General features: G+C 44.9%; 1 protein-coding gene across 20 annotated transcripts in view; it reads left to right on the forward strand.

The window, feature by feature from the left end:
* The first annotated feature begins 7,118 nt into the window (after window positions 1-7,118).
* The window catches only part of RBFOX2 (RNA binding fox-1 homolog 2), a 263,059-nt gene continuing 245,643 nt past the window's right edge, over window positions 7,119-24,534 (forward strand). For 6 of the 20 annotated variants that reach the window (XM_050926928.1, XM_050926787.1, XM_050926909.1 and 3 more), the window contains exon 1: window positions 7,119-7,495. In XM_050926928.1, the coding sequence (XP_050782885.1) occupies window positions 7,316-7,495 (180 nt within the window). In that variant the 5' untranslated portion in view covers window positions 7,119-7,315. The remainder of the gene's footprint in view (window positions 7,496-24,534) is intronic. The other 14 variants (XM_050926845.1, XM_050926881.1, XM_050926854.1 and 11 more) reach the window with 3 other exon arrangements.

The following is a 24,534-nucleotide window of genomic DNA, read 5'->3' on the forward strand; positions in this document are numbered from 1 at the left end:
TGTAGCTACAGGTGCCAACTTTCCAATGTGCTGGGGTGTGCTCACTGCTCAACCCCTGGATCTGCCACAAGCCCTGTCCCCACTCCACCCCTTCCCGCCCCCTCCCCTGAGCCTGCCATGATCTTGCTCCTCCCTCTCCAAGCCTCCTGCATGCCACCAAACAGCACCTCCTCTCCCGCTCCCCACTGGTGTCTTGGTGCTGTCTGATCTCTGATTCATATTTAGTAGAATCCCAGAACTTATTCCTTCTCGCCCTTTCTTGTGGAGCCTTCCAGCACAGAAAACCTACATGATAGCAAACATATAAAAGGTACGGGGTATGTTCAGGCAGAGGAGTTTTTCACACCAGCCTGCCATGAGTCCTTTGCAGGTGTAATGACTTACTTACAAGTGCCCTGCTCTTTTGTAGAAGGCAAAGTTGTGGTGATTATTGAGCCTTTTACATGTTGGACGGGGCATTAGTTTTGTCTCGCACGAGGCAAGTGCAGTAGTGAAAGTACTGGGGAAAGAGGAAGTATTGGTATGTCTCACATGTTCCCTACAATAAATAGGAGATTGAATTGTGTGACAGGGAGTCAACAGATCTAGGTTATAGCCAGAGATTTCCTGAGTGACTTGGGGGAATGTCACTTAACCTTGTGGTGCTTCAATTTCTCCTTCAGTTAAGTGGAGATGGTACCTTCCCCACAGGCACGTTGTGAGGGTTAATGCATTAGCAGTTGTAATGGGGTTTGAAATTATGGGATGGAAAGTGCTATAGAAAAATAAAATATTATTAACAGCAGAGGGTGTCATAGAACCTACTAGTGGTAGCTCTATGGCAGTTTTTTAGCTAGAGTACAGTAACTTGCCTTAGCTCTCTGCATGTGCTCATTAACTGAGGGCACTTTGGAAAGTTTCCCTCAGTGCCATCCAGTGGCTGATAGGCTGTTCAATTAAGTCCTGCAGCTGCTGCTACTTCAGAGCTCCCTGCTGGAATGTCCTTACATGAATTCTTCATCCGGAAGATCTCTTAAAAATTGGTTGTGAATGGTGCACAAAACTAGGATGAAGGTAGATTTTATGTTGTTGTTTTCTCTGAATGGTGTAGTGGCCCACTGATTAGTCTCTCCATTCCCAGCCTATATCAGAAGGCTTTTATCTAACACTTTAGTTGAATCTTCCTCGATATGCCTTTTTTCGTGTGGAATCTAATCAAGACGACTGGGCCAAGCAGTTACCCTTGGCATGCTGGCAGACAGAAACTGAATCTAAGCTTCCTCTGGGTATGTGCTATTCCATGTAGGTTTACTGCTATTGAATACAGAGAATACCATGACCTCACAAACTGGCACATCACAGCAAAAATATGTTAGTTGAAGTTATTTTTTAACTTGACCTTGAAAACAATTTCTGGATCAGGAAAAGTGCTGCACGTGGGAGGGCTGGAGTCAAGTATTGTAATTGGAATTCAGAAGCCAATGGCTGGATAATTTCCTGAAGCTCAACAGTAACAGTTGTAGAGAGATGCTGAGATAGGATAATCAGTTCTCAGGTTTCAGGGCATAAACTGATATCTGGGGAGTCAAGAAGGACTTCTCAAAACCACATGCACTACTGGCTAGAATGATCCATTATAGGTTTTTTCCCCCTTCCTCTGAAGCATCAGTGTGTGGTCACTGTCAGAGGTGGGATGCCCAGCCAGATGGGCCAGTGACCTATTCCAGTACCAAAACTAGACATTCCTATGCAACAGCTTCAGGTACTGAAACAAAATGAAGGGTAAATAATTGCATGGTTTCCACTGGTCTCTATTTGAAAATTTATCAAACAGCAAACAAAATGGGTGGAAAGCTCGGCCTCACCCAGTTTAAAAAAAAAAACAAAACACCTCTCATGTAGCCAAGGCCTATGGGCTAATTCACACTGGCAAGTTATACCGGGAAACCCTAACTTGGTGATTAAAACCAATATAGTTATTCTAGTATAAATCCCTGTGTGGACACTCTTATTCCAGTATAAGGATATGCCTATACTACAGCAGCATAGTTATGGCGCTGCAGCTGTGCGGCAGTAGTGTAGATGTTCCTACACTGACAGATTGGTTTTTTTCTGGTGATGTAGTTAATGCACCTCTCTGGAATGTGGGAGCTACATTGATGGAAGAATTCAAGCTGCATCTACAGTGAACTTTTGGTTGACCTGACTACATTGAACTGGGCATGATATTTTTCACAGTCCTGAGCTATGTACTGTAGCTAGATTGATTGAAGTTTTAAGTATAGACCAGGCCTAACAGTGCCTTTTTTTTTCCAATTTAGCTTGTGTCACATTGGAAAGGGTTTAAGATAAACCAGAAAAAGCCACTCTGAAACTGGCATAAGAGTGTCCACACAAGGAGTTGTGCTGGTATAATTATACTGATTTAAGTGTACTGGTAAAATTATACCAATACAACTGATAAAACTTCCCTATGTCAACAAGCCTGAAGCAACAGCTAACAAGGTAGGAAAAAATGGTCAGTTTTCAAGATGATGAATGATTAACACTGGTGCATGTTTAGATTTCTTTCTAGGTTCAACGTTGTTTATTATCTGGAAAAGGAGATGAACAGTGAGGTGGCAAACGTTGCAGCTGACATAAAATTATTTATTCATGACTGCCTACTCAAATTATCTAGTCAAGACTAGATAAGAATGACAAACTCCAGATGTACCTAACAAAGACAGGTAAATGGGAACCCAGTGGTAAGTTAAATTAAATGCTAAGAAATGCCAGGAGAAGCAAATGTGAAGGAATGATCTGAACTACTCATACACATGGCTGGGTTTTAAGTCATCTGTTAAATCACATGGGAAAACGATCTGGTCATTATGAACAGTCAGCAAAAAACTCTTCATAATGTGTTGCAGTGGACAGAAAAACAAGTGAAGTTGTATCATACAAAGAACAGGCCTGAAAACATTTTAATTAGGGCTGTCAAATGATTAAAAGAATAATCACAATTAATTGTGAGATTTAAAAACTCACGATTAATCACAGTTTTGATCACACAGTTAAACAATAATAGAATACCAATTTAAATATTTTTGGTTTTGTTTTTTTACATTTTCAAATATATTGATTGATTTCAGGTGACATTGTAAATAAGAAGTGGACAGCATTATCTCCTGTAAATATAAACAAACTTGTCTTAGCGATTGGTTGAACAAGCAGTTGAACTGAGTGGACTTGTAGGCTCTGCAGTTTTACATTGTTTTATTTTTGAGTGCAGTTATGTAAAAATATTTCTACATTTGTAAGTTGTACTTTCACGATAAAGTGATTGCACTCCAATACCTGTATGAGATGAATTGAAAAAAACTATTTTTTGTTTAGCATTTTGCAGTATAAATATTTATAATAAAACTAATATAAAGTGGGCACTATACACTTTGTATTCTGTGTTGTGACTGTGATCCATAGATTTAAAAATGTAGAAAAACCTCAAAATATTTATAATAAATTTAAATTGGTATTTTATTAACAGTGTGATTAAAACTATGATTACGTGCAATTTTTAAAACTAGTTAATTTGTTTTGTTATTTGCTTCATTTACCTGTAGCCAACTGACAGCCCTAATGTTCATGCCATTATGTAAGTTGAGAGTTTGCCCTCACCTAGAATACTGTATTCACTTTTGGTCATCATATCTCAAAAAAGATGTAGCAGAAATGGAGATATTTCTGAGCCAGGCACTGAAAATGAGTAGAGAGTTGGACAGATTTATGAGAAATCGAAAAGACTGGGAGTGTGCAGTCCACCCCTGGGCCAAACAATTGGGGCCATGCCAAAGATACATATATCAGTGTATAGTAAGTTAGGCAGATGAGGGGGCTCCTGTCTCTCATAACCTGAGAACATGCAGCCCTGCCAGGAAGTTAAAAGCAGTGATTTCCCCAGGAATTGAAATTAGAGGGGGTGTTCGCATTTACAGGGGGGGTGTCAGGACCAATGAGATAAATAAAAGAGACATGAATAAAGTAAATGTTTTGTTAGGATTAAGCAAATTTAACATAAGAATAATGCAAGTTACACCAAACACATAACAGGTCTAGATTTCTAAAAAAATATACATTTTAAAAAAAAGTATTTAATTTAAATTGACTTTTGAAAAGTAAGCCATCATGGAATAAGAGGAAAGTCCTCTCATGGATCAGGAACTGGTTAAAAGATGGGAAACAAAGGTTAGGAATAAATTATCAGTTGTCAGAATAGAGAGAGATAAATAGTGGTATCCCTGAGGGGTTGGTACTGGGACTATTACTGTTCAACATATTCATAAATGATCTGGAAAAATGGGTAAACAGTGAGGTGGCAAAATTTGCAGATGATACAAAACTATTCAAGATAGTTAAATCCCAGGCAGACTGTGAAGAATTACAAAGGGATCTCATAAAACTGGGTGACTGGGCAACAAAAATGGCAGATGAAATTTAACGTTAATAAATGCAAAGTAATGCACATTTGAAAGCAATCTCAACTATACATACAAAATGATGGCATCTGAATTAGCTGTTACCGCTCATGAAAGATCTTGGAGTCATTGTGGATAGTTCTCTGAAAACATCCGCTCAACGTACAGCAGCAGTCACAAAAGCAAACAATGTTGAGAATCATTAAGAAAGGGATAGATAAGACAGAAAATATCATATTGCCTCTATATAAATCCATGGTATTGCCTTGAATAGTGTGTGCAGATCTGGTCACCCATCCTAAAAATATATATATATATATTGGAATTGGAAAAGGTACAGAGATGGGCAACTAAAATAATCAGGGGTATGAAACAGGAGGAGAGATTAAAATGACTGGGAATTTTCATCTTATAAAAGAGATGACTAATGAGGATATGATAGAGGTCTACAAAATCTTGACTGGTGCAAAGAAAGTGAATGAGGAAATTTTATTTAATCCTTCACATAACAGAAGAACTAGCAGTCACCCAATGAAATTAATAGGCAGCAGGTTTTAAAAAAACAAAAGGAAGTACTTCTTCACACAATATAAAGTCAACCCAGGGACCTCTTTGCCAGGGGATGCTGTGAACACCAAAACTATAACAGGATTATAAAAAGAACTAGATAAATTCCTGGAGAACAGGTCCATCTGTGGCTATTAGCCAGGATGGGGAGGGATGCAATACCATGCTCTGAGTGTCCCTAGCTTGTTTGCTAGAAGCTGGGAATGGGCAACAGGGGACGGTCACTTGATGATTACCTGTTCTGTTCATTCCCTCTGAAGCACCTGGCCTTGACCACTCTTGTAAGACAGGGTACTGGGCTATATGGACCATTAGTCTGACCCAGTATGACCATTCTTATGTAAAATTAATAATAATAAAAATGTTTAGTACAGAAACTCCCCAACATAATGACTTCCCAAGATAACAACATGAGATAACAACCTTTGCAAATAATGCATTTAAAAAATCTTGGCCTACTAGGAAATATTTATTTAAGTTTCCATTCCCAGTCACAAATCTAGCATTCTGGAGCAAAGTGACTAAAATATAGTCCAACAAACAAATGTTTGTTTAACATGCCCCTCACTTTTCCCTCCACCGCACTCCACTCACCGGTGTTGTCCTTGGGGATTCAGAGTTCAGAGGTGCTTTCACCTGAGTACACCTGCCAGGTGGAGGACAAGAAGGCACCTTGCTTGTTCCTCCAGCTGCTCACTGTTCGCTCTGGCCACGTCTGTTTGTTGTGCCACCGTTCACTCCACCACTCTATTGCCAATGGCCCTGCGCAGTCACCTTTGGCTGCCACCTGCCTCTGTGACCTCTGCGAGTTGGTCTCTTGAGGTTCCACCAGCTCTCAGTGATTTCAGCTGAGCTCTCAGTGTGGGAACCTCGCTTGCTGCTAGTGCAGTCTGGGCTGTCTCTTACACAAAAACACGCTACCCGCAGGAACACTGTCCCCACAACAGGACTGAGCACTTAGACCTGATTGTCCGTGATTTCAGCTGCAGTGGTCACTTAACAGAACAAAAGATTCTCTATGGAGCCTAATCAGCTCTGTCTTTAAACAGTGGAGAGGGACAGCTCCCCACCCTCTCTCTTGATGCCTTCAAATCATCACAGGTTAAGTACAGTTCTACTGCTCTTTACTTATACAATAAGAACAACATTTCATCCCCCATTCCCCCCACATTCAAGTGGTTTGTAACCCAACCCCAGCCAATCTATCACTTGGACAACACAGCTCTGTTTGCTGGATATCTAGGTAGATTAGGTTTGAATGTAAATATAATCTGGCCCTGAAGCCTTTCCCCACAGCCCCAGCTCATCACTAGCTGTCATCAGGGAGAGCTCATTTAGACTTTGCTTACAAATAATCATTTGAAATTATTAGGTTAGCCAACATCACCGAAATGAATGCACTGACATCATAAAAAACAACTGTATAAGGAAGCAAGGAAGCTAGTCTATGTTCATACTTTTAAAATCTATTACACTTTTTCAGATACACATATTTTATCATACACTCTATAAGCTTTCAAAGTGTGTATTAATGTTTCAGTTTAAATTAAGATTTCCAAACAGTCACTAAATTGGTATGTAACTAGCTCACAAAACTTGGGTGGGGGTGTTGGGGAAATTCAGGGGGCGGATGTACAACCAACCTGGGAGGAGTGTAGGGAAATCACTAGTTAAAAGGCACCACAAGTTGAAAACTACCATGGGGCAGCTAAGCCAGGCACGGATCCCACCACCCCTGGACTCAAGAGCTGAGTGGGGTTCACGGATCATTACACAAAGCAGCGGCGGGCGTGCCCGTGCTGGACGCTGAGCGAGCCACCCTGTTGGGGCAGGGAAGACCCCACCCCTCGGGACAGAGCTGACCCACACTCCCACTGCCCCACCCTCTGAGCACCCAGGCTCGACATACCCTCCGCTTTGTGTGTGGCCCCGCCCACCCCCATGCCCGAAGGTTGCCTAGGCCCCGCCCCTCCCGGTGCCCGAAGGTTGCCGAGCGGGGGCCGTGCTGCCTCGGCTCCCGAGCTGGCGTTTCCGGAGATAGCCGAGGGGCTCCGGCCCCTCCCCCCCTCCTGCTCCCGCCGCCGCCTCCTCCCCCTCCCCCGTGGCCGGCCCGAGCCAGTGCCCGACTAGCTCGGCGGAGCGGCTGCTGCGGGGCGGATTCCGCAGCTCCTGAGCCCGCTCCCTGACCCTTGCCCCGGCTGCGCCGGGCCCGCAGCCCCACCGGGCTATCGCGCCAAGCGGGGACCCTAGCGCCAGTGTGCGGCTGCGGCGGCTCCCCCAGGGGACGCGGGGCGGCCGGGGGTCCGGCTCGGATGGCGGAGGGGACCCAGCCCCAGCAGCAGCAGCAGCTTCTCCCCGGCGGCGGAGCCCCCCGGGGCGTGAAGCGGGAGCCGGAGCTGGAGCAGCCCATGCCCGGAGGGGACGGCGCCGAGACCGGCCACAGCAAGCGGCTGAGGACAGAGGCGGAGGCGGGCGGCGGCGGCGGCATGCAGGTAGCGGGGCCCCGGGCCGAGCGGGCAGGCTGCGCTGGGGGGCCGGCAGGCGGGGCCGGAGCCGGAGAGGGGGTCGGTGCAGGCTCGGGGGGCGCCCGCCAGCTGCGGGACACGTAACTGGGTTGTGCGGGTCAGCGAGACCCTTGCATCGGAGGAGCGGCGGGATCGGGAGCTGATCCTCGGGCACCCGGCCGGGCCGATGACCGCGGGGACCGGCTCGGGAGAGCTGGGGGGAAGGAGCCGGCCCGGTGGGCTGCGGGAAGGAGGAGGCCGGTGCTGACCTGGGGTAGGGATGGGACATTCTCCGTAGCCGGGGGGCACGGGCTGGCCCACAGCAGGTAGGGGAGTGAGATTGGAGAGGGATGTGGAGTTGATTTGGGTCGTGGGTCAATTCCCCACCAGCAACTTCATGCTCCCTGCAGCAGAGATGAAGCCAGTTTCCCGAGAGGTGTTTTCGCCCTTCCTTGTCCAGTGCCGAACATAATCCAAAAAGTTACTGTTTCTAATGGAGAATGCAGTGCTGATTCTGGAGAGTGGCCCTAAGGATATCAGTGTTTCGATTAAAGGCACACTTAGTTTTCAAACTGTTATTTTTACTAGCATTCTCTTAAATAACGGAGCTTATTTTTTTTTTAAATTCCTTTAAAAACAAATTTTATACAGGTTTTTGTTTGGTTGTTTCCCCCTGTTCTATTGATGTTTGTCAGGGTCTTCTGAACAACGAAGAAACTGATGGGCTATATAAGAGAAATTGTGAAACTGACCACATGCAAAGTGATTTCAAATGCACAATGTAAACAAACTGGATAAAAATCGAGACATATTTTGTTAATCTAGTTGTTAATAGTTACTTGAGGTATTATTTATAACAAGAAAATTTATAGGGTTTTCAAACCTGATATTTTCAAGTTGATGTCTTTTACTGTTCCATATGCCTATGTATTAAAAAAAATTAACACAACCTTAAAAATACACCATTCCATCCTATAGTTTTGATTTTTAACTACTGACTTTTCTGATGTTAAAGGTGTAGTAATATCTAAAACTGCAAAGACTGTTGTAGAATTGTTGGTATCCAATGTGGGGACTGCCCTCCTTTAACACATTTTCTTTTGCCAAATCACTGTCTGTTGCACTGAGTCACTGGATGCCTGTTTCTATCTTGGGTGCCTCAGATTGGTGACAGCTGCTTATTGTGGACTTCATTTACTACTTTTGTTGTTGTTGCTGTTTCTTCTGCTTTTTCCAGTTTTTAATGAATGGGAGAATATAGAAAATAAGAGTTCAGTGCTAGTTTACAGGATGGGAAGAGGCGTCTCGGGGTTGGAGTATTCAGTGTATGGAGCAGAGGTGTCTTGGATAACATGAGGGAGCAAGGAGGATCTCATCTGTAATCTTAGAGCCTGCTCTCCCATAGATATAGATGGGCATGAGTTTATGAATTCACATGGGTACGTCAGTCATCACAATGTACTATTTTAATTTATCAAGGGTATGTTTCTTCTGGGGACAGTTTTGTTTCTCTTCTTCACTGGGCCTTTCATTCCTGCACGGCTGGATATTTCCCTCTGATTGTAGCTTCTGTGTACTATATCACAGTCTGTGTAATGGCAGCTCTGCCCTGGGAGATGCTACGGATGGGAGTGGCAAAGGCAAATGGTTCGGCCATTGTGCATGTGTGTTTCTAATAATCAATGACACTTAGCCAGATCTTGCTCTTGTGTGTTTGTAAATAATATCTGACTGGAGATGCAGCTGGTGAACTAGAGGGTATTTCTGCAGCATATGTGGCTTGTTCCCAGGATTGGCAAAAAGAGCACTATCTCTTATTATTAGAGTTTGAAGGCAGACATGTCAGCACACGAAAGTGTCTTCTGTCTTCCTGCCCCTGTATGTTTTGATTATCATTAATGAAATGTTCTCTCCTTTTTCAGATGCATTTGTTTGAAGTGTTTTTATTTTTATTTTCTCTCTGGAGATATTTTATGCAGTGTGTTTCTGCTAGAGAAGTAAGCGGGTGGTCTCAGTGCTGCTTGCTCCCTTTTTTTCCACTGGAGGTGTTGGAGCTCTTTGAAAACAACGCGATTTATTCATCATATTTTTTCTGCTTGGGTTTGTGGTTTTTGTTAATAGTCTCTGAAGGGAGATTTGTGTCCCATTTAACATGTTTCTCTCCTGATCCCTTCCCAAGTGCCAATACAGTTTTTCTTCCCTTTTATTTTCTGGGTATTTCCAGATTGGATGCTGGAGGCTTTTTTTAACTACCTTTCAGCAGGAAGTATTTCTTTGGAGAGCTCCTGTGTGTCTGGCCCTTCCTGGTTATCTCTCTGTGTCTCATCACACTCAACCCCCATTTTCCCTCATATCCCTCCCTTCTCACACCATTATATCAACTGAACTTGATTTGGAACATCACACATTCAATTTGTAATGCCCCCTGCTCCTCCAGGGGCTGCCAGGAAGCACACACTGCCCTCTTCATCCCTGATTGCAATGATATTTTCCCTGGTATAGAGATCTTGAAGTGTGAAGACTGCGTGAGTGCACTGGAAAAGCTGCTGAGAATAGAAGGGAACCTTGTATATTGCATCTAGCTTAATAATTATGCATGAATACATGAATAGTCTGATACGAACTTCTTCCAGCTTTTAGGAGTTGAAAGCCAGGACATATGTCATTGTTCTTGTGTGCACATGTCATAAACAGATGGTTAAGGGTTAATGTCTCTTTTACCTGTAAAGGGTTAAGAAGCTCAATGAACCTGGCTGACGCCTGACCAGAAGACCAATAGCGGGGACAAGATACTTTCAAATCTTGGTGGAGGGAAGTCCTTGTGCTTTTTGTTTGGTTCATTGTTCGCTCTTGGGGCTAAGAGGGACCAAACGTACACCCAGGCTTTCCCAATCTTTCTGAATCAGTCTTTCGTGTTTCAAAATTGTAAGTAATAGCCAGGCAAGGCGGATTAGTCTTATGTTTGTTTTCTTAACTTGTAAATGTGTCTTTTTGCTGGAAGGATTTTTACCTCTGTTTGCTGTAACTTTGAATCTAAGGTGGTGGTGGGGGGGGTGTCCCTGTAGTCTATATGAATTTAGTACCCTGTAAAGCATTTTCCATCCTGATTTTACAGTGATAATTTTTACCTTTTTCTTTCTTTAATTAAAAGCTTTCTTTTTAAGAACCCGTTAGATTTTTCCTTGTATTAAAATCCAAGGGATTGAGTCTGAACTCACCAGGGATTGGTGGGGGGAAAGGAGGGGGTATGGTTAATTCCTCTTTGTTTTAAGATCCAAGGAGTTTGGATTGGTGTGAAGCCTCTCAAGGCAACCCAGGGAGGGGAAAGTCTGGGGGGAAAAGGAGGGGGATGGTTAATTTCTCCTTGTTTTAAGACCCAAGGGGTTTGGGTCTGGGTTTCCCAGGGAAGGTTTTGGGGGAACAGAAAGTGTGCCAGACACTAAATTCTGGCTGGTGGCAGCGTTCCAGATTTAAGCTAGTAATTAAGCTTAAAAGTGATCATGCAAGTCCCCACCTTTTGTACCCTAAAGTTCAAGGTGGGAGAAAAAACCTTGACATGGTGAGCAGCGGTTGGGATTTTTAGGAACCAAAAGCCAGTGGGATTTTTTTTTTCCTCTCCTTTCTAGCTGCTTGGAAAGCATCCTGAGGGCATAGGTGTTAAGTTTTTAATAAGGATCTTTGTTAAGAGGAGGCTTCAAGCTGTGAGCCAGCAGACAGCCAGCAAAAGGCATTTACAAGTTGAATTGTTTTCTTTCTTTCTACCTCTCGGGTATAGCTAGTTAGAAAATCTCTGTTAACCAAGCAGCCTGAGCTGAAGCATCCCAGTCAGTAAGCTGCAGGGGAGTGCGGCCAGCACAAGAAAGCAGAAAAATGAGTGCCAAGAAAGCAGTTAAACAGGAAATGGCTAGGCTGGATGCAGAAGAAAAAACCAAAGAGGCAGACCACAGGAGACAGCTAGAGATAAGAGAAAAAGAGATGGAGATGAGAGAAAGAGGCTGACCACTGGAGGGCTTTGGAGCTCCAGAGGTAGGCCCACCAGCAGGCCCTGGAATTAGCAAAGGTTAAGCAGGATGGAACAGCCAACCCTAACAACCCTTCTCCAGGTACTGTTCCCCATCCCAGGAAATTCCCCACCTACAAGGCAGGTGATGGTACTGAGTCCTTCTTAGAAAATTTTGAAAGGACCTGCCATGGGTACAACATCTCTACCGACCAGTACATGATAGAGCTGAGGCCACAGCTCAGTGGACCCTTAGCAGAGGTGGTGGCTGGAATGCCTAAGGAACACATGAACGATTATGAACTTTTTCAAACCAAGGCCAGAATCAGAATGGGGCTAATACCTGAGCATGCCCGTCAGCGGTTCAGAGCCCTAAGGTGGAAACTAGATGTGTCATTTACCCGACATGCCTACCACACTGGAAAGAATTGGAATGCCTGGATATCAGGAGCAAATGTTAATTCTCTGGAAGAGCTGTCCCTCCTAATGCAAATGGAACAGTTCTTAGAGGGTGTTCCTGAGGAAACAGAAAGGTACATCCTAGATGGGAAACCCAAAACTGTAACCGAGGCGGGGGAGATTGGAGCCAGATGGGTGGAAGTGGCAGAAAAGAAAAAGGCTACTAGCAAGGGGAGCGAATATCACAGGGGGCAAACCGAAAATAAACCCTATCACTGAGAGCAACCCAAGACCCCACCTACAACCCAAGGAAAGTCCCAGACACCCTATTGTCCCACCTCACCAGTTTCCAGCAACCCACCTCAGCCCAGTGACCAGTCAGCTGGGCAATGTTTTAAATGTAATGAACTGGGACATTTAAAGGCCAGCTGCCCCAAGAACCCCAACCGAGTACAGTTCATTACACCGCCATCACACCAAAGATCCCCAGGCCCAGATGCCTCTCAAATACCCTCGGAGTGAAGGGAAACCTTGAGAGTGGGCAGAAAGAAGGTTATCGCGTGGAGAGACACGGGGGCACGAGTATCAGCTATCCACCAATCCTTAGTGGACCCCAAATTCATCAACCCAGAGACCCAAGTGACAATTTACTCATTCATGTCAAAATCTGTAAACTTGCCTGCAGCTGAACTGCTTGTCCAGTACAAGGGCTGGTCAGGAATGTGGACTTTTGCAGTCTATGACAATTATCCCATCCCCATGCTACTGGGGGAAGACTTGGCCAACCAGGTGAAGCGGGCCAAGAGGGTGGGAATGGTTACACACAGCCAAGCCAGGCAAGCTTCCAGACCCATCCCTGTTCCTGAGGCATCCACAAGGGCCCCGTCTGTGTTACCAGAGACCCAGACAGAAGTGGTGGACCCGGATCCTCTGCAAACGACTGAAACAACCATAGTGCATCCAGTCCCAGAACTGGAACTGGAAAAACAACCAGCACCAGAACTGTTGCCAGCACTGACGCCAGCGCTTGCAAACCCATCTCCAACCCTAATGCCAGAGGGCACCAGGGGGCCTGAACTGGCAGAAGCAGCAGACAACCCTACCCAAGAGGCTCAGCCAGGGCCTGAAATATTGCATAGTGCACCAGTGGAAAGCGGTTCACCATCGACGAAAACAACCCCATCGCTTCCAGAGGGACCAAGCCCAAGTCCACAGTCTAAGGAGGAACTGCTGTCTCCAGCCTCAAGGGAGCAGTTCCAGACTGAGCAGGAAGCGGATGACAGCCTTCAGAAAGCTTGGGTGGCGGCACGGAGCACCCCTCCGCCTCTCAGCTCTTCTAACCGATCCTGGTTTATTGTAGAACAAGGACTTTTATACAAGGACACTCTTTCTGGTGGACACCAGGAAGACTGGCATCCTCAAAAACAGTTGGTAGTTCCAACTAAGTACCAGGGAAAGCTCTTAAGCTTAGCCCATGATCATCCCAGTGGCCATTCTGGGGTGAACAGAACCAAAGACAGGTTAGGGAAGTCCTTCCACTGGGAGGGAATGGGCAAGGACGTTGCTAACTATGTCCGGTCTTGTGAGGTGTGCCAAAGAGTGGGGAAGCCCCAAGACCAGGTCAAAGCCCCTCTCCATAATTGAGGTCCCATTTCAGCGAGTAGCTGTGGATATTCTGGGTCCTTTCCAAAAAAGACCCCCAGAGGAAAGCAGTACATACTAACTTCTGTGGACTTTGCTACCCGATGGCCGGAGGCAGTACCTCTAAGCAACACCAGGGCTAAAACTGCGTGCCAAGCCTTAACAGACATTTTTGCCAGGGTAGGTTGGCCCTCCGACATCCTTACAGATTCAGGAACTAATTTCCTGGCAGGGACTATGAAAAATCTGTGGGAAGCTCATGGGGTGAATCACTTGGTTGCCACCCCTCATCACCATCAAACCAATGGCCTGGTGGAGAGGTTTAATGGAACTTTGGGGGCCATGATAAGTAAATTCATAAATGAACACTCCAATGATTGTGTTGCAGCAGTTGCTTTTTGCCTACAGGGCTGTACCACATCCCAGTTTAGGGTTTTCACCATTCGAACTTGTGTATGGCCGCGAGGTTAAGGGGCCATTACAGTTGGTGAAGCAGCAATGGGAGAGGTTTACGCCTTCTCCAGGAACTAACATTCTAGACTTTGTAAGCAACCTACAAAGCACCCTCCGACACTCTTTAGCCCTTGCTAAAGAAAACCTAAAGGATGCTCAGGAAGAGCAAAAGGCCTGGTATGATAAACATACCAGAGACCATTCCTTCAAAGTAGGGGACCAGGTTATGGTCTTGAAGGCGCAACAGGCCCATAAGATGGAAGCGTCATGGGAAGGGCCATTCACGGTCCAAGAGCGCCTTGGAGCTGTTAACTATCTCATAGCATTCCCCACCTCGACTCTAAAGCCTAAAGTGTACCATGTTAATTCTCTCAAGCCCTTTTATTCCAGAGACTTAAAGGTTTGTCAGTTTACAGCCCAGGGAGAAGATGACGCTGAGTGGCCTGAAGGTGTCTACTACGAAGGAAAAAGTGACAGTGGCATGGAAGAGGTGAGCCTCTCCACAACCTTGGAACGTCTGCAGCGGCAACAGATCAAGGAGCTGTGCGCTAGCTTCGCCCCAGTGTTCTCAGCCACCCCAGGACGGACTGAATGGGCATACCACTCCATTGACACAGGTAATGCTCACCCAATTAGAACCCCACCCTACCGGGTGTCTCCTCATGCCCAAGCTGCTATAGAACGGGAGATCCAAAACATGCTACAGATGGGTGTAATCCGCCCCTCTACCAGTGCATCGGCATCTCCAGTGGTTCTAGTACCCAAATCAGATGGGAAAGTATGCTTTTGCGTGGACTACTGTAAGCTGAATGCTGTAACTCGTCCCGACAACTATCCAATGCCATGCACCGATGAGCTATTGGAGAAATTGGGATGTACCCAGTTCATCTCTACAATAGACTTAACCAAGGAGTACTGGTAAGTACCGCTAGATGAACCTGCCAAGAGAAGGTCAACCTTCATCACCCATGCAGGGGATTATGAATTTAATATGCTTCCTTTCGGGCTGCGAAATGCACCCGCCACCTTCCAAAGACTTGTAGGTGGTCTCCTAGCTGGATTGGGAGAATATGCAGTTGCCTACCTCGATGATGTGGCCATTTTTTCTGATTCATGGGCAGAACACCTAGAACACCTGGAAAAAGTCTTTGAGCGCATCAGGCAGGCAGGACTAACTGTTAAGGCTAAAAAGTGTCAAATAGGCCAAAACAGAGTGACTTACCTTGGACGCCAGGTGGGTCAAGGAACAATAAATCCACTGCAGGCCAAGGTGGATGCTATCCAAAAGAGGCCTGTCACAAAGTCAAAGAAACAGGTCCAATCCTTCTTAGGCTTGGCCGGATATTACAGGCAATTTGTACCACACTACAGCCAAATCGCTGCCCCACTAGCAGACCTGACCAAAAAGACCCAGCCAAATGTAGTTAAGTAGACTGATGAGTGTCAGAAGGCCTTTACCCAGCTTAAGGCGACACTCATGTCTGACCCTGTGCTAAGGGTCTCAGACTTCGACAAACCATTCCTAGTAACCACAGATGCATCTGAGCTTGGTGTAGGAGCAGTTTTAATGCAGGAAGGACCGGATCAAAACTTCCATCCTGTCGTGTTTCTCAGCAAGAAACTGTCTGAGAGGGAAAGCCACTGGTCAATCTGTGAAAAAGAATGCTACGCCATTGTGTATGCTCTGGAAAAGCTATGCCCATACGTTTGGGGACGGCGTTTCCAGCTACAAACCGACCATGCTGTGCTAAAGTGGCTTCATACTGCCAAGGGAAACAACAAAAAACTGCTTCGATGGAGTTTAGCTCTCCAAGATTTTGATTTTGAAATTCAACAAATTTCAGGAACATCTAACAAAGTAGCCAATGCACTCTCCCGTGAAAGTTTCCCACAATCAACTGGTTAAAAATTGTCCTTAAAATGTAAGAAGTCTTGTAGTTCACATAATTAGTAATATATGTAAAGGTGCATGTGTTTTATTAATCTGTTTATTCTAAAGTTATAGGAAGAAATCACCGCCAGTGTGGTTCCACACTGTCTGAGATTTGGGGGACATGTCATAAACAGATGGTTAAGGGTTCATGTCTCTTTTACCTGTAAAGGGTTAAGAAGCTCAGTAAACCTGGCTGACACCTGACCAGAGGACCAATAGGGAGACAAGATACCTTCAAATCTTGGTGAAGGGAAGTCTTTGTGGTTTTTGTTTGGTTCGTTGTTCACTCTTGGGGCTAAGAGGGACCAGACGTACACCCAGACTTTCCCAATCTTTCTGAATCAATTTTTCATGTTTCAAAATTGTAAGTAATAGCCAGGCAAGGCAGATTAGTCTTATGTTTGTTTTCTTAACTTGTAAATGTTTCTTTTTGCTGGAAGGATTTTTACCTCTGTTTGCTGTAACTTTGAATCTAAAGTGAGGGGGGGGGGGGGGTTGGTCCCTGTAGTCTATATGAATTTAGTACCCTGTAAAGCATTTTCCATCCTGATTTTACAGCGATAATTTTTACCTTTTCTTGCTTTAATTAAAAGCTTTCTTTTTAAGAACCTGTTTGATTTTTCCTTGCTTTAAAATCCAAGGGATTGGGTCTGAACTCACCAGGGATTGGTGGGGGGAAAGGAGGGGGTATGGTTAATTCCTCCTTGTTTTAAGATCCAAGGAGTTTGGATTGGTGTGAAGCCTCTCAAGGCAACCCAGGGAGGGGAAAGTCTGGGGGGAAAAGGAGGGGGATGGTTAATTTCTCCTTGTTTTAAGACCCAAGGGGTTTGGGTCTGGGTTTCCCAGGGAAGGTTTTGGGGGAACAGAAAGTGTGCCAGACACTAAATTCTGGCTGGTGGCAGCATACCAGATTTAAGCTAGTAATTAAGCTTACAAGTGATCATGCAGGTCCCCACCGTTTGTACCCTAACGTTCAAAGTGGAGGGGGAAAAACCTTGACAACACACATGAAATGCACTGGTTTGGTTAAATAATGGTGGCTAATTTGGTTTACAGTTAGTTTACCAATGTGTTTGTTCACACAGGCGTTTGCTCTGATTTAACTAAATTAAATAAACTTGGGTTTTAAATTGAACTGGTGCAACTTTTGCTTAGAAAAAGGCCCACCTAAATTTGGGCAGGGAGTGTATTTTTGATGTGTGTGTGTACAGTGCCTGTCGTAATAGGACCCTATTCCCTAATTGAGGCCTTTAAGTGCTACCACAATACAAATATTAAATGTTTTCCATATAGGTAATGTAGGCAGACATACAATTCTAGCAACACAGGGAAAAAAAATACAGTAAAAGTCCTCTTGATCTGAAGTTTCACATGATTATTTTTAGGCCAGAGGAGAGTGGTTTGTTTATTTTTTTAGAAGGTTTTTTTGGTGGTTGGGAGTGGGCCAGTGGAAAATTTGAGGCTAATCTGACAAGTAATTTTTGGGTTATTGTTTTGAGAAAAATTGATGGTTCTTAATGTTTCGGAAATTTATCCTTATAACTACAATGCCTTGATGTAAAAATTTAATACTTCATTTTCCATCATGAGAGAGAGTGCCCAAACACTTTTAACTTTTGAAGTCACTAATTTTTTAGCAAATCTTCCATGTATAAATGAGGCATGATGCTTGCAGAAGTTATGAATTGTGAATTGCACATATATAGAATCTGTAAGTATCGGAGGTTTTATGGACGCTAGAACTAATGTGAAACCACTGACCTTACGTTGTGACTCCTTCAGGTCTTTTACTGTCTCTAGTTACTATTCCAGAGGTCCTAAGCTTTGTAGCTGCTGTCTTCAAAACGTTGAGACTGTGTCTGTAGAGCTTGTGAAGGGGTCCTGAACTGCCATATCTGTCACAATTTCCTTTATGTTAAAGCATTACATATTAATGTCACCATTAGTCAGAGAGTGATCGGAATAAGGAAGAAGAGTGTAATGTTATAATAAATCAACTCCCAATTACTGAAAAATCGTAACTGTTCCATAAACCTAATGATGCTTTTTTGTCTGTGTATATAGAATTGAAAAACTAGGTCACAAAGAGAGACTCAGGATAGTAACTGGATATTGAGAGGCTACTGTCAGGGACAAAGTGTGCGTTAGGTGCTAATGTAACCCCTAAGTATATTGAGTTTCTTTTTCTTCACTCTCTGTCAGCCCTGGCACTAGCAGACAGCTTACACAGTTAGGGTTTCATTATCTAATCCATCTCTGATCAGCCCGGATAAGCCCTGTTTGGTCGGTGCTGATCTTGTTAGTAGGGTGGTGTAAAGCCACTTGAGCTGGGATTGGGACAAATCGGATCATAGCTGGTATCTGAATCTGGGACATATTTCTGTTAATCAGGCTTGGGAGGGGGAAAGAATTAGCCTCAGCAGAAGGTCCAACATAAGCTGCGTCTGTCTCCCTGTTGTCTGTAAGAGGCTAATCTGCTGTAGTGGGCCAGTAATGTGTCCTGGGAGGGTTTGGATGCGTTTGCAAACTTTTTAAACAGAGTCCCAAGTGCATTGTTGCTTCATCTGTTAACCATTTAAATATTGCGGTGTAAGAATGTAACTTTCTTTTTCTGGGGGTTTTGCTGTTCCGAAGAAGTGATTCATTGGTTCACGTGAGCACCAGTCCCTCTGTTTGATCCATTACTTCTCCAAGAGGTTGCCTGTTGTTCTAATTGAAGGAAGAGTGCCACTGAGACAAGCGCATCTTTTATTTTTGTGCTGGGTTGGAGGAGACAAATGGGTCATTGAACTGGGAAGTGTGCACTCTTTCTACTTTTCTCGGAGATGGTTGCGGGGAGAAGAATGGAATTGAAAAACATCATTAGTATGGAAAACATTGAGTTGAACATGTCCTTCCTGCCCTCTTCATTGTGGCATTAAAGGAATGCCAGCCAAATGGGATGCACAGGTTCTTGGTCACCACTGGAGAAAATGTCCAAGTGCTTCTCTTCTGATTGGTTTGTGAAGCGGCTGAATTACTCACCCACACCACCCTTTTGTGTTTTCCACTTAATTTGGGGGTAACTATCTGTCTGAATTTGCCTTGTTTTGTGAATTAAAATACTTTTGCTTCTGTTAGGAACCTGGTGCTGATGGTGGTGGAGGTGGTACTATGAATCTGCTAGTAAAATCTGGCTGGAGACTTTATTTTATAGCACATTTCTTTTGGGAACAACCCATATGGCACCTGCATTCAGTATCTCTGTGAGGCATGTAGAAGGAATTGCCTCTTGTCAGCTATAAATCTAACTAGAATTAATGGGTCTTTAAGGTGTGTGCTAAGCAGGCCACTGATGTTTTCAATGCTAACGATGCTTTTTCTCCTTCTTGCCATCCTTGCATCCTCCGACAAGAGGAGCAGATGGTTTAAAGAGAATGCTGTAGAAGGTGCACACTGGGCTTGGACTTCCTTCCTTTTTGTCACCTACTCAGTGGCCTGCTCTGTATGAGGGATATCAGGAATGTAGAATATTCTAAGAACTGAGCTTCATTTTCTATATTAAGCCCTGTCTGAGGCTCAGTGAGGGATGTAAAGGGAGTTTAACTGGGAGACTGGATTTATAGAAGTTTTTGGATGTGGATAGTCATAGGGGGAGGGATAGCTCAGTGGGTTGAGCATTGGCCTGCTAATCCCAGGGTTGCGAGTTCAGTCCTCGGTGGGGCCACTTAGGGATCTGGGGCAAAATCAGTACTTGATCCTGCTAGCAAAGGCAGGGAGCTGGACTCAATGACCTTTCAGGTCCCTTCCAGTTCTATGAGATAGATGTATCTCCATATTCATGCTGATGTGGAGGTGTATAATAAACCATCCTCTGATTCATAATTATTTCTCTGTTCACTTTTATTCTCTGGGTTTTTTAGAATCTCTATATGGATGTTATAGTTGCCTCATAGGTGAAACCTGGGAAGGTTTTATATTTTCTTCCCCAAGTTTAAAGGGAGCCTTTGGGAATAGACTGAAGGCTGTGACTGGTAGAGAAGCCAGGAGCTCTTTATAGCTGGCTCTTTCCCTCCTCATTCAGGAAGATAAGAAAGCCCCGGGTAAATCAGACTGATGCAGTAGAACACCAAGAGAGTCTGCCAATATTTCTCTGGATTTTAGAGGTGTGTGTTTTAAAGGTGATAGCTGGGATTGCAAGTCTAGAAGCCAACACAAGGTTTGGTTCTTCTTGGGGCTGTTTTCTTTCCATGTGTGGTTGGATGCTCTATGAACAATTATTTTATAATATTTCCAATTAGAAACAGCTGGATGTTTGCATTTCACAGAAATTCTGGGATCGTTGTGACCATTTTGTAAACTTTATTGCCCTCTTAGCCAATGAGGTTCATAACCAGGGTAGCACAATACAACCAGAATACCAGTCCTCCAGGCTTCCCCTGTGAGCGGTACTCTGTGTTTTTTCCAGTGGTTTCATTTGCAGAATCTCCATTTCACAATACACTTGAGTTCATGCTTCGGGTTTCATAGTCGTTGTGGAGAAGGAGGCACTAGTCCAGAGGTAGGCAAACTTTTTGGCATGAGGGCCACATCTGGGAATAGGAATTGTATGGTGGGCAATGAATGCTCACAAAATTGGGGTTAATAATAATAATTGGAGACATACCAATCTCCTAGAACTGGAAGGGACCTTGAAAGATCATTGAGTCCAGCCCCCTGCCTTCACTAGCAGGACCAACTTTTGCCCCAGATCCCTAAGTGGCCCCTCTCAAGGACTGAACTCACAACCCTGGTTTTAGCAGGCCAATGCTCAAACCACTGAGCTATCCCTCCCCCCGTGGGGTATGGTTGGGGTATGGGAGGGGGTGAGGGCTCTGGCTGGGAGTGTGGGCTCTGGGGTGTGGCTGGGGAGAAGGGGTTTAGGATGCAGGAGGGTGCTCTGGGCTGGGATCGAGGGGTTTGGAGGGCGGGAGGGGGATCAGGGTTGGGGCATGGGGAGAGGCTCAAGGGTGCAGGCTCCAGGCAGCGCTTACCTCAAGTGGCTCCAGAAAGCAGCGGCATGTCCCTTCTCCGTTGGAGGGGGCCATTGAAGTGAGTAGGAGCCAGAGAGGGGCCATGCCGTGGCTTCCAGGAGCCGCGCAGAGCAGTCCCCGACCCTGCGCCCCAGCTGGAGCGCCGGAGTGGGGCAAGCCCCAAATCCCACTCCCCACTGGGAGTTCAGGGGCTGGCTTAAAACGGCTAGCAGGGCGAATCTGGCCTGTGGGCTGTAGTTTGCCCACCCCTGCACTAGTCACTTGAGGATTGTAAAATGCCAGAGTCACATGCTGATTTCCTGCCTTACTCCAATCTCTTATCTGTGGCTATATTTACACTGAGGGTTTTCCCACTGTTGGTCTAGCATTATAGTGAAAGCATTAGTGTACATGGGGTGCAGATGACACAGCTGAAAAAATGCCAATACCTAGTATACACTAGTGATTCCACTGTTGCTAGTACTGCTGGGGTCAAACTGGGGCTGGACTAACGGTGGGAGAAGAGCTGAAAATTCTCAGTATAGGCAAGACTCTGTCATTCAATCAGCTGGTGAGTCTGATAAACTTTGAGCTGTCCTGTATAACTGGGTGTAAAAGTTAAGAGAGCGAAAGGTCTGGGAGGAGATTAGCAGGTGCTTTGGGTGGCATGGCAACCTAATATTTAATTTCCCCATATGAAATATTAATTGACTGCAAGTGTGTGTGTGTGTGTGTGTGTGTGTGTGTGTGTGTGTGTGTAAAAAGCCTCTTCTGAGATATTTCAGCTAAGGGATTAGAGGAGCATCCAGAAGTAAAGTGAGAGAGGCAATTAGAGCTAACCAGTTCCAGTTCACTGAAGCATTCTGTTGATCTACATTTTGCAGTGGTATTAAGGTGACTCTGGAGTGTAGCTGTCATGAGATAATCCCACAGTTTAGGGATTAAAGCCACTTGGCTGAGTTTTGGGCCTTAACTCCCTTTGCTGTCCAGTGAATTTTATTTTGACCACAATCACTTCTGAATTTAAGAAAAACGCTCTGTATTTTCTCAAAACACTCCCCCCCATCCCCGTATCAGTTTTGCAGTTATACACACATTTCTATACTTATGGCTATGGTGACTCAACCTATTGCAACCCTTACTATGCACTGGGCTTTACTTAAAAATGTCTGTCTGATTGTTTTGTAACGTGGATTCCCACTTGTGGGCTCTCTCCAAATTTTTAGGCAGGAGCTTGTGAAGGATCCCAGTACCATTGTCATCTGCCTTGTCATGCAGACATATGGTACCTCGTGAATGCTACCAAAGTGGCTCTGTGGTTGGACTGGACTGGAACGGGACAGTAGCTATATGGAAAGATATGATGTGCTCAGATGGCTTAATGTTCTGGTAAGGCAGCAGGAGTTGTGGAAGAAGCTCCTAATTTATTTCGTGAGGAATGGTATCCAGACTTGAACATGGGCCTCCTATAGGGCAGTGCAAAGAAAGCTCTTGCGGCTTCTCCTGGCTCAGTCGCTGAGAGACTGGGACCCTATACGCTAGCAGCTCGTGGTAATCTGGGGTATGTGGGAACGGGATGTTTCCAATCCATGTGAGCTAGGAAGTGTGGAACTAAGACTTCTGCTTGGATGAGTCTCCTCTGCAGCAGACTAACCACCCCACCCCGACCCCTTGCTAACCAGTGTGATTGATTGTGTGTCCCCCTGTTGTCTCTGCCAAGGGAGAATTCTTTGCACAGGGTAATTTGATGCTTTCTTCCAGGGACATAGGTTAGATGAGTACTGTTTATTTTCCTTTATGGCTGTGTTGGTTTGCATGATCATAATTGCCTCCACTGTAATAAAAATACTATTTAATGCAAATATGGGATGAACCTGTACTATTAAAAAGCAGAAGAGGGGGATGGTTTTGAACCTCTCCCTTCCCCTCTATTTGTGGCTAAAATCCTAACAGAGGAGCTAAAGAAATGGTCTTATGTAGCGTTTCTGTGTTGTGGATATCAAATTATCTTCCCTAGAGGCTCTTGAGATTCTGGGATCTGGATCTAGATCAGGCTCCTCCCAGGGCCTGGAATGCATTCTGTTAGCCGAGGCTTTCTGCAAGGCTTGTTCTATTCTGTTATTTTAGAAGAATTTTGCAGACATCTGGGGTAATTGCCACCATCAGGGGTGATGTCCAAGAATGAAATCCCACCAAGACCTCACTTAAGTCTTATTTTAGTATTGTATATAATAGCAAAAGGCAGTAACTGGGACCACAGGTATATAATTTGTCTGTGGTTGCAGTTTCCTCTCTGACGGGGGTGGGAGTGGAGCTTTAATGTAGAATATGCTCCATCTACCATACAAAAGCAAAACCAAACTCAAGATTTATTAGAGCGGTGTACTTTCTACATTACTTTAGAGTGCAGAATGTGGGGAATGACAAAGTATGACATGTCCAAACTATCTTTATTCCATACACTCTGCCTCAGAAAAATCCTCCATATCTTTTGGCACAGAACAATCTCAAACCAAGATCTATTGACACAATGCAGCCAAGAGGATCTGAGCACCATCATTGCCAGGAGGCGCTGGAGATGGATTGGTCATATGCTTTGGATGGAAACTGATTCCATCACCAGAGTAGCAATAAGATGGACACCTGAATGAAGGCAAGCAAAAATGAGGCCGACCGAAAACAACATGGCAAAGACCTGTGGAAGCTGAGCTGAAAAACCTGGGTTGTAGCTGGGGAACCACTGAAAGACTTACCAGAAACAGACAGGAGTGGAGGAGCTTTGTTGCTGCCCTAAATGCCAGAGGGATATTGGGAACATGGCGATGATGACTGTAGACCAGGGATCAGCAACCTTTGGCATGTGGCCCGCCAGGGTAAGTCCCCTGGCAGGCTGGGCCGGTTTGTTTACCTGCCGTGTCCGAAGGTTTGGCCAATCGCAGCTCCCATTGGCCACAGTTCATTGTGGGGGCTGTGGGAAGTGCCACGGGCCAAGGGATGTGTTGGCCGTGGCTTCTTGCAGCCCCCATTGGCCAGTGGGAGCCACGATCGGCCGAACCTGCAGACGTGGCACGTAAACAAACCGGCCCGGCCCGCAAGGGTGCTTACCCTGGCGTGCCATGTGCCTAAGGTTGCCAATCCCTGCCATAGATTACTGAGGCTTCAGCACTACCCTCTAGATTACTGGCTCTCAACCTTTCCAGACTCCTGTATCCTTGCCAGGTGTACAATTTGTCTTGTGTACCTCCAAGTTACACCTCACTTACAAACTACTTGTTTACAAAATCAGACATAAAAATATAAAAGTGTTACAGCCACTATTACTGACAATTTGCTCTCGTTCTCGTTTATGATATAATTATAAAATTATTTGGAATATAAGTATTGTACTTACATTTCACTGTATAGTACATAGAGCAGTATAAACATTTCATTGTATGAAATTTTAGTTTGTACTGACTTTGCTAGTGCTTGTTATGTAGCCTGTTGTAAAGGTAGGCAAATATCTAGATGAATTCATGTATCCCCTGGAAGACCTCTAAGTACCCCCAAGGATATACCTACCCCTGGTTGAGAACCACTGCTCTCGATCAGTCTTATCCCAGAAAAAGTA

The sequence above is a fragment of the Gopherus flavomarginatus genome, chromosome 1 (assembly GCF_025201925.1).
Source record: "Gopherus flavomarginatus isolate rGopFla2 chromosome 1, rGopFla2.mat.asm, whole genome shotgun sequence".
Taxonomy (NCBI): Eukaryota; Metazoa; Chordata; order Testudines; family Testudinidae; genus Gopherus; species Gopherus flavomarginatus.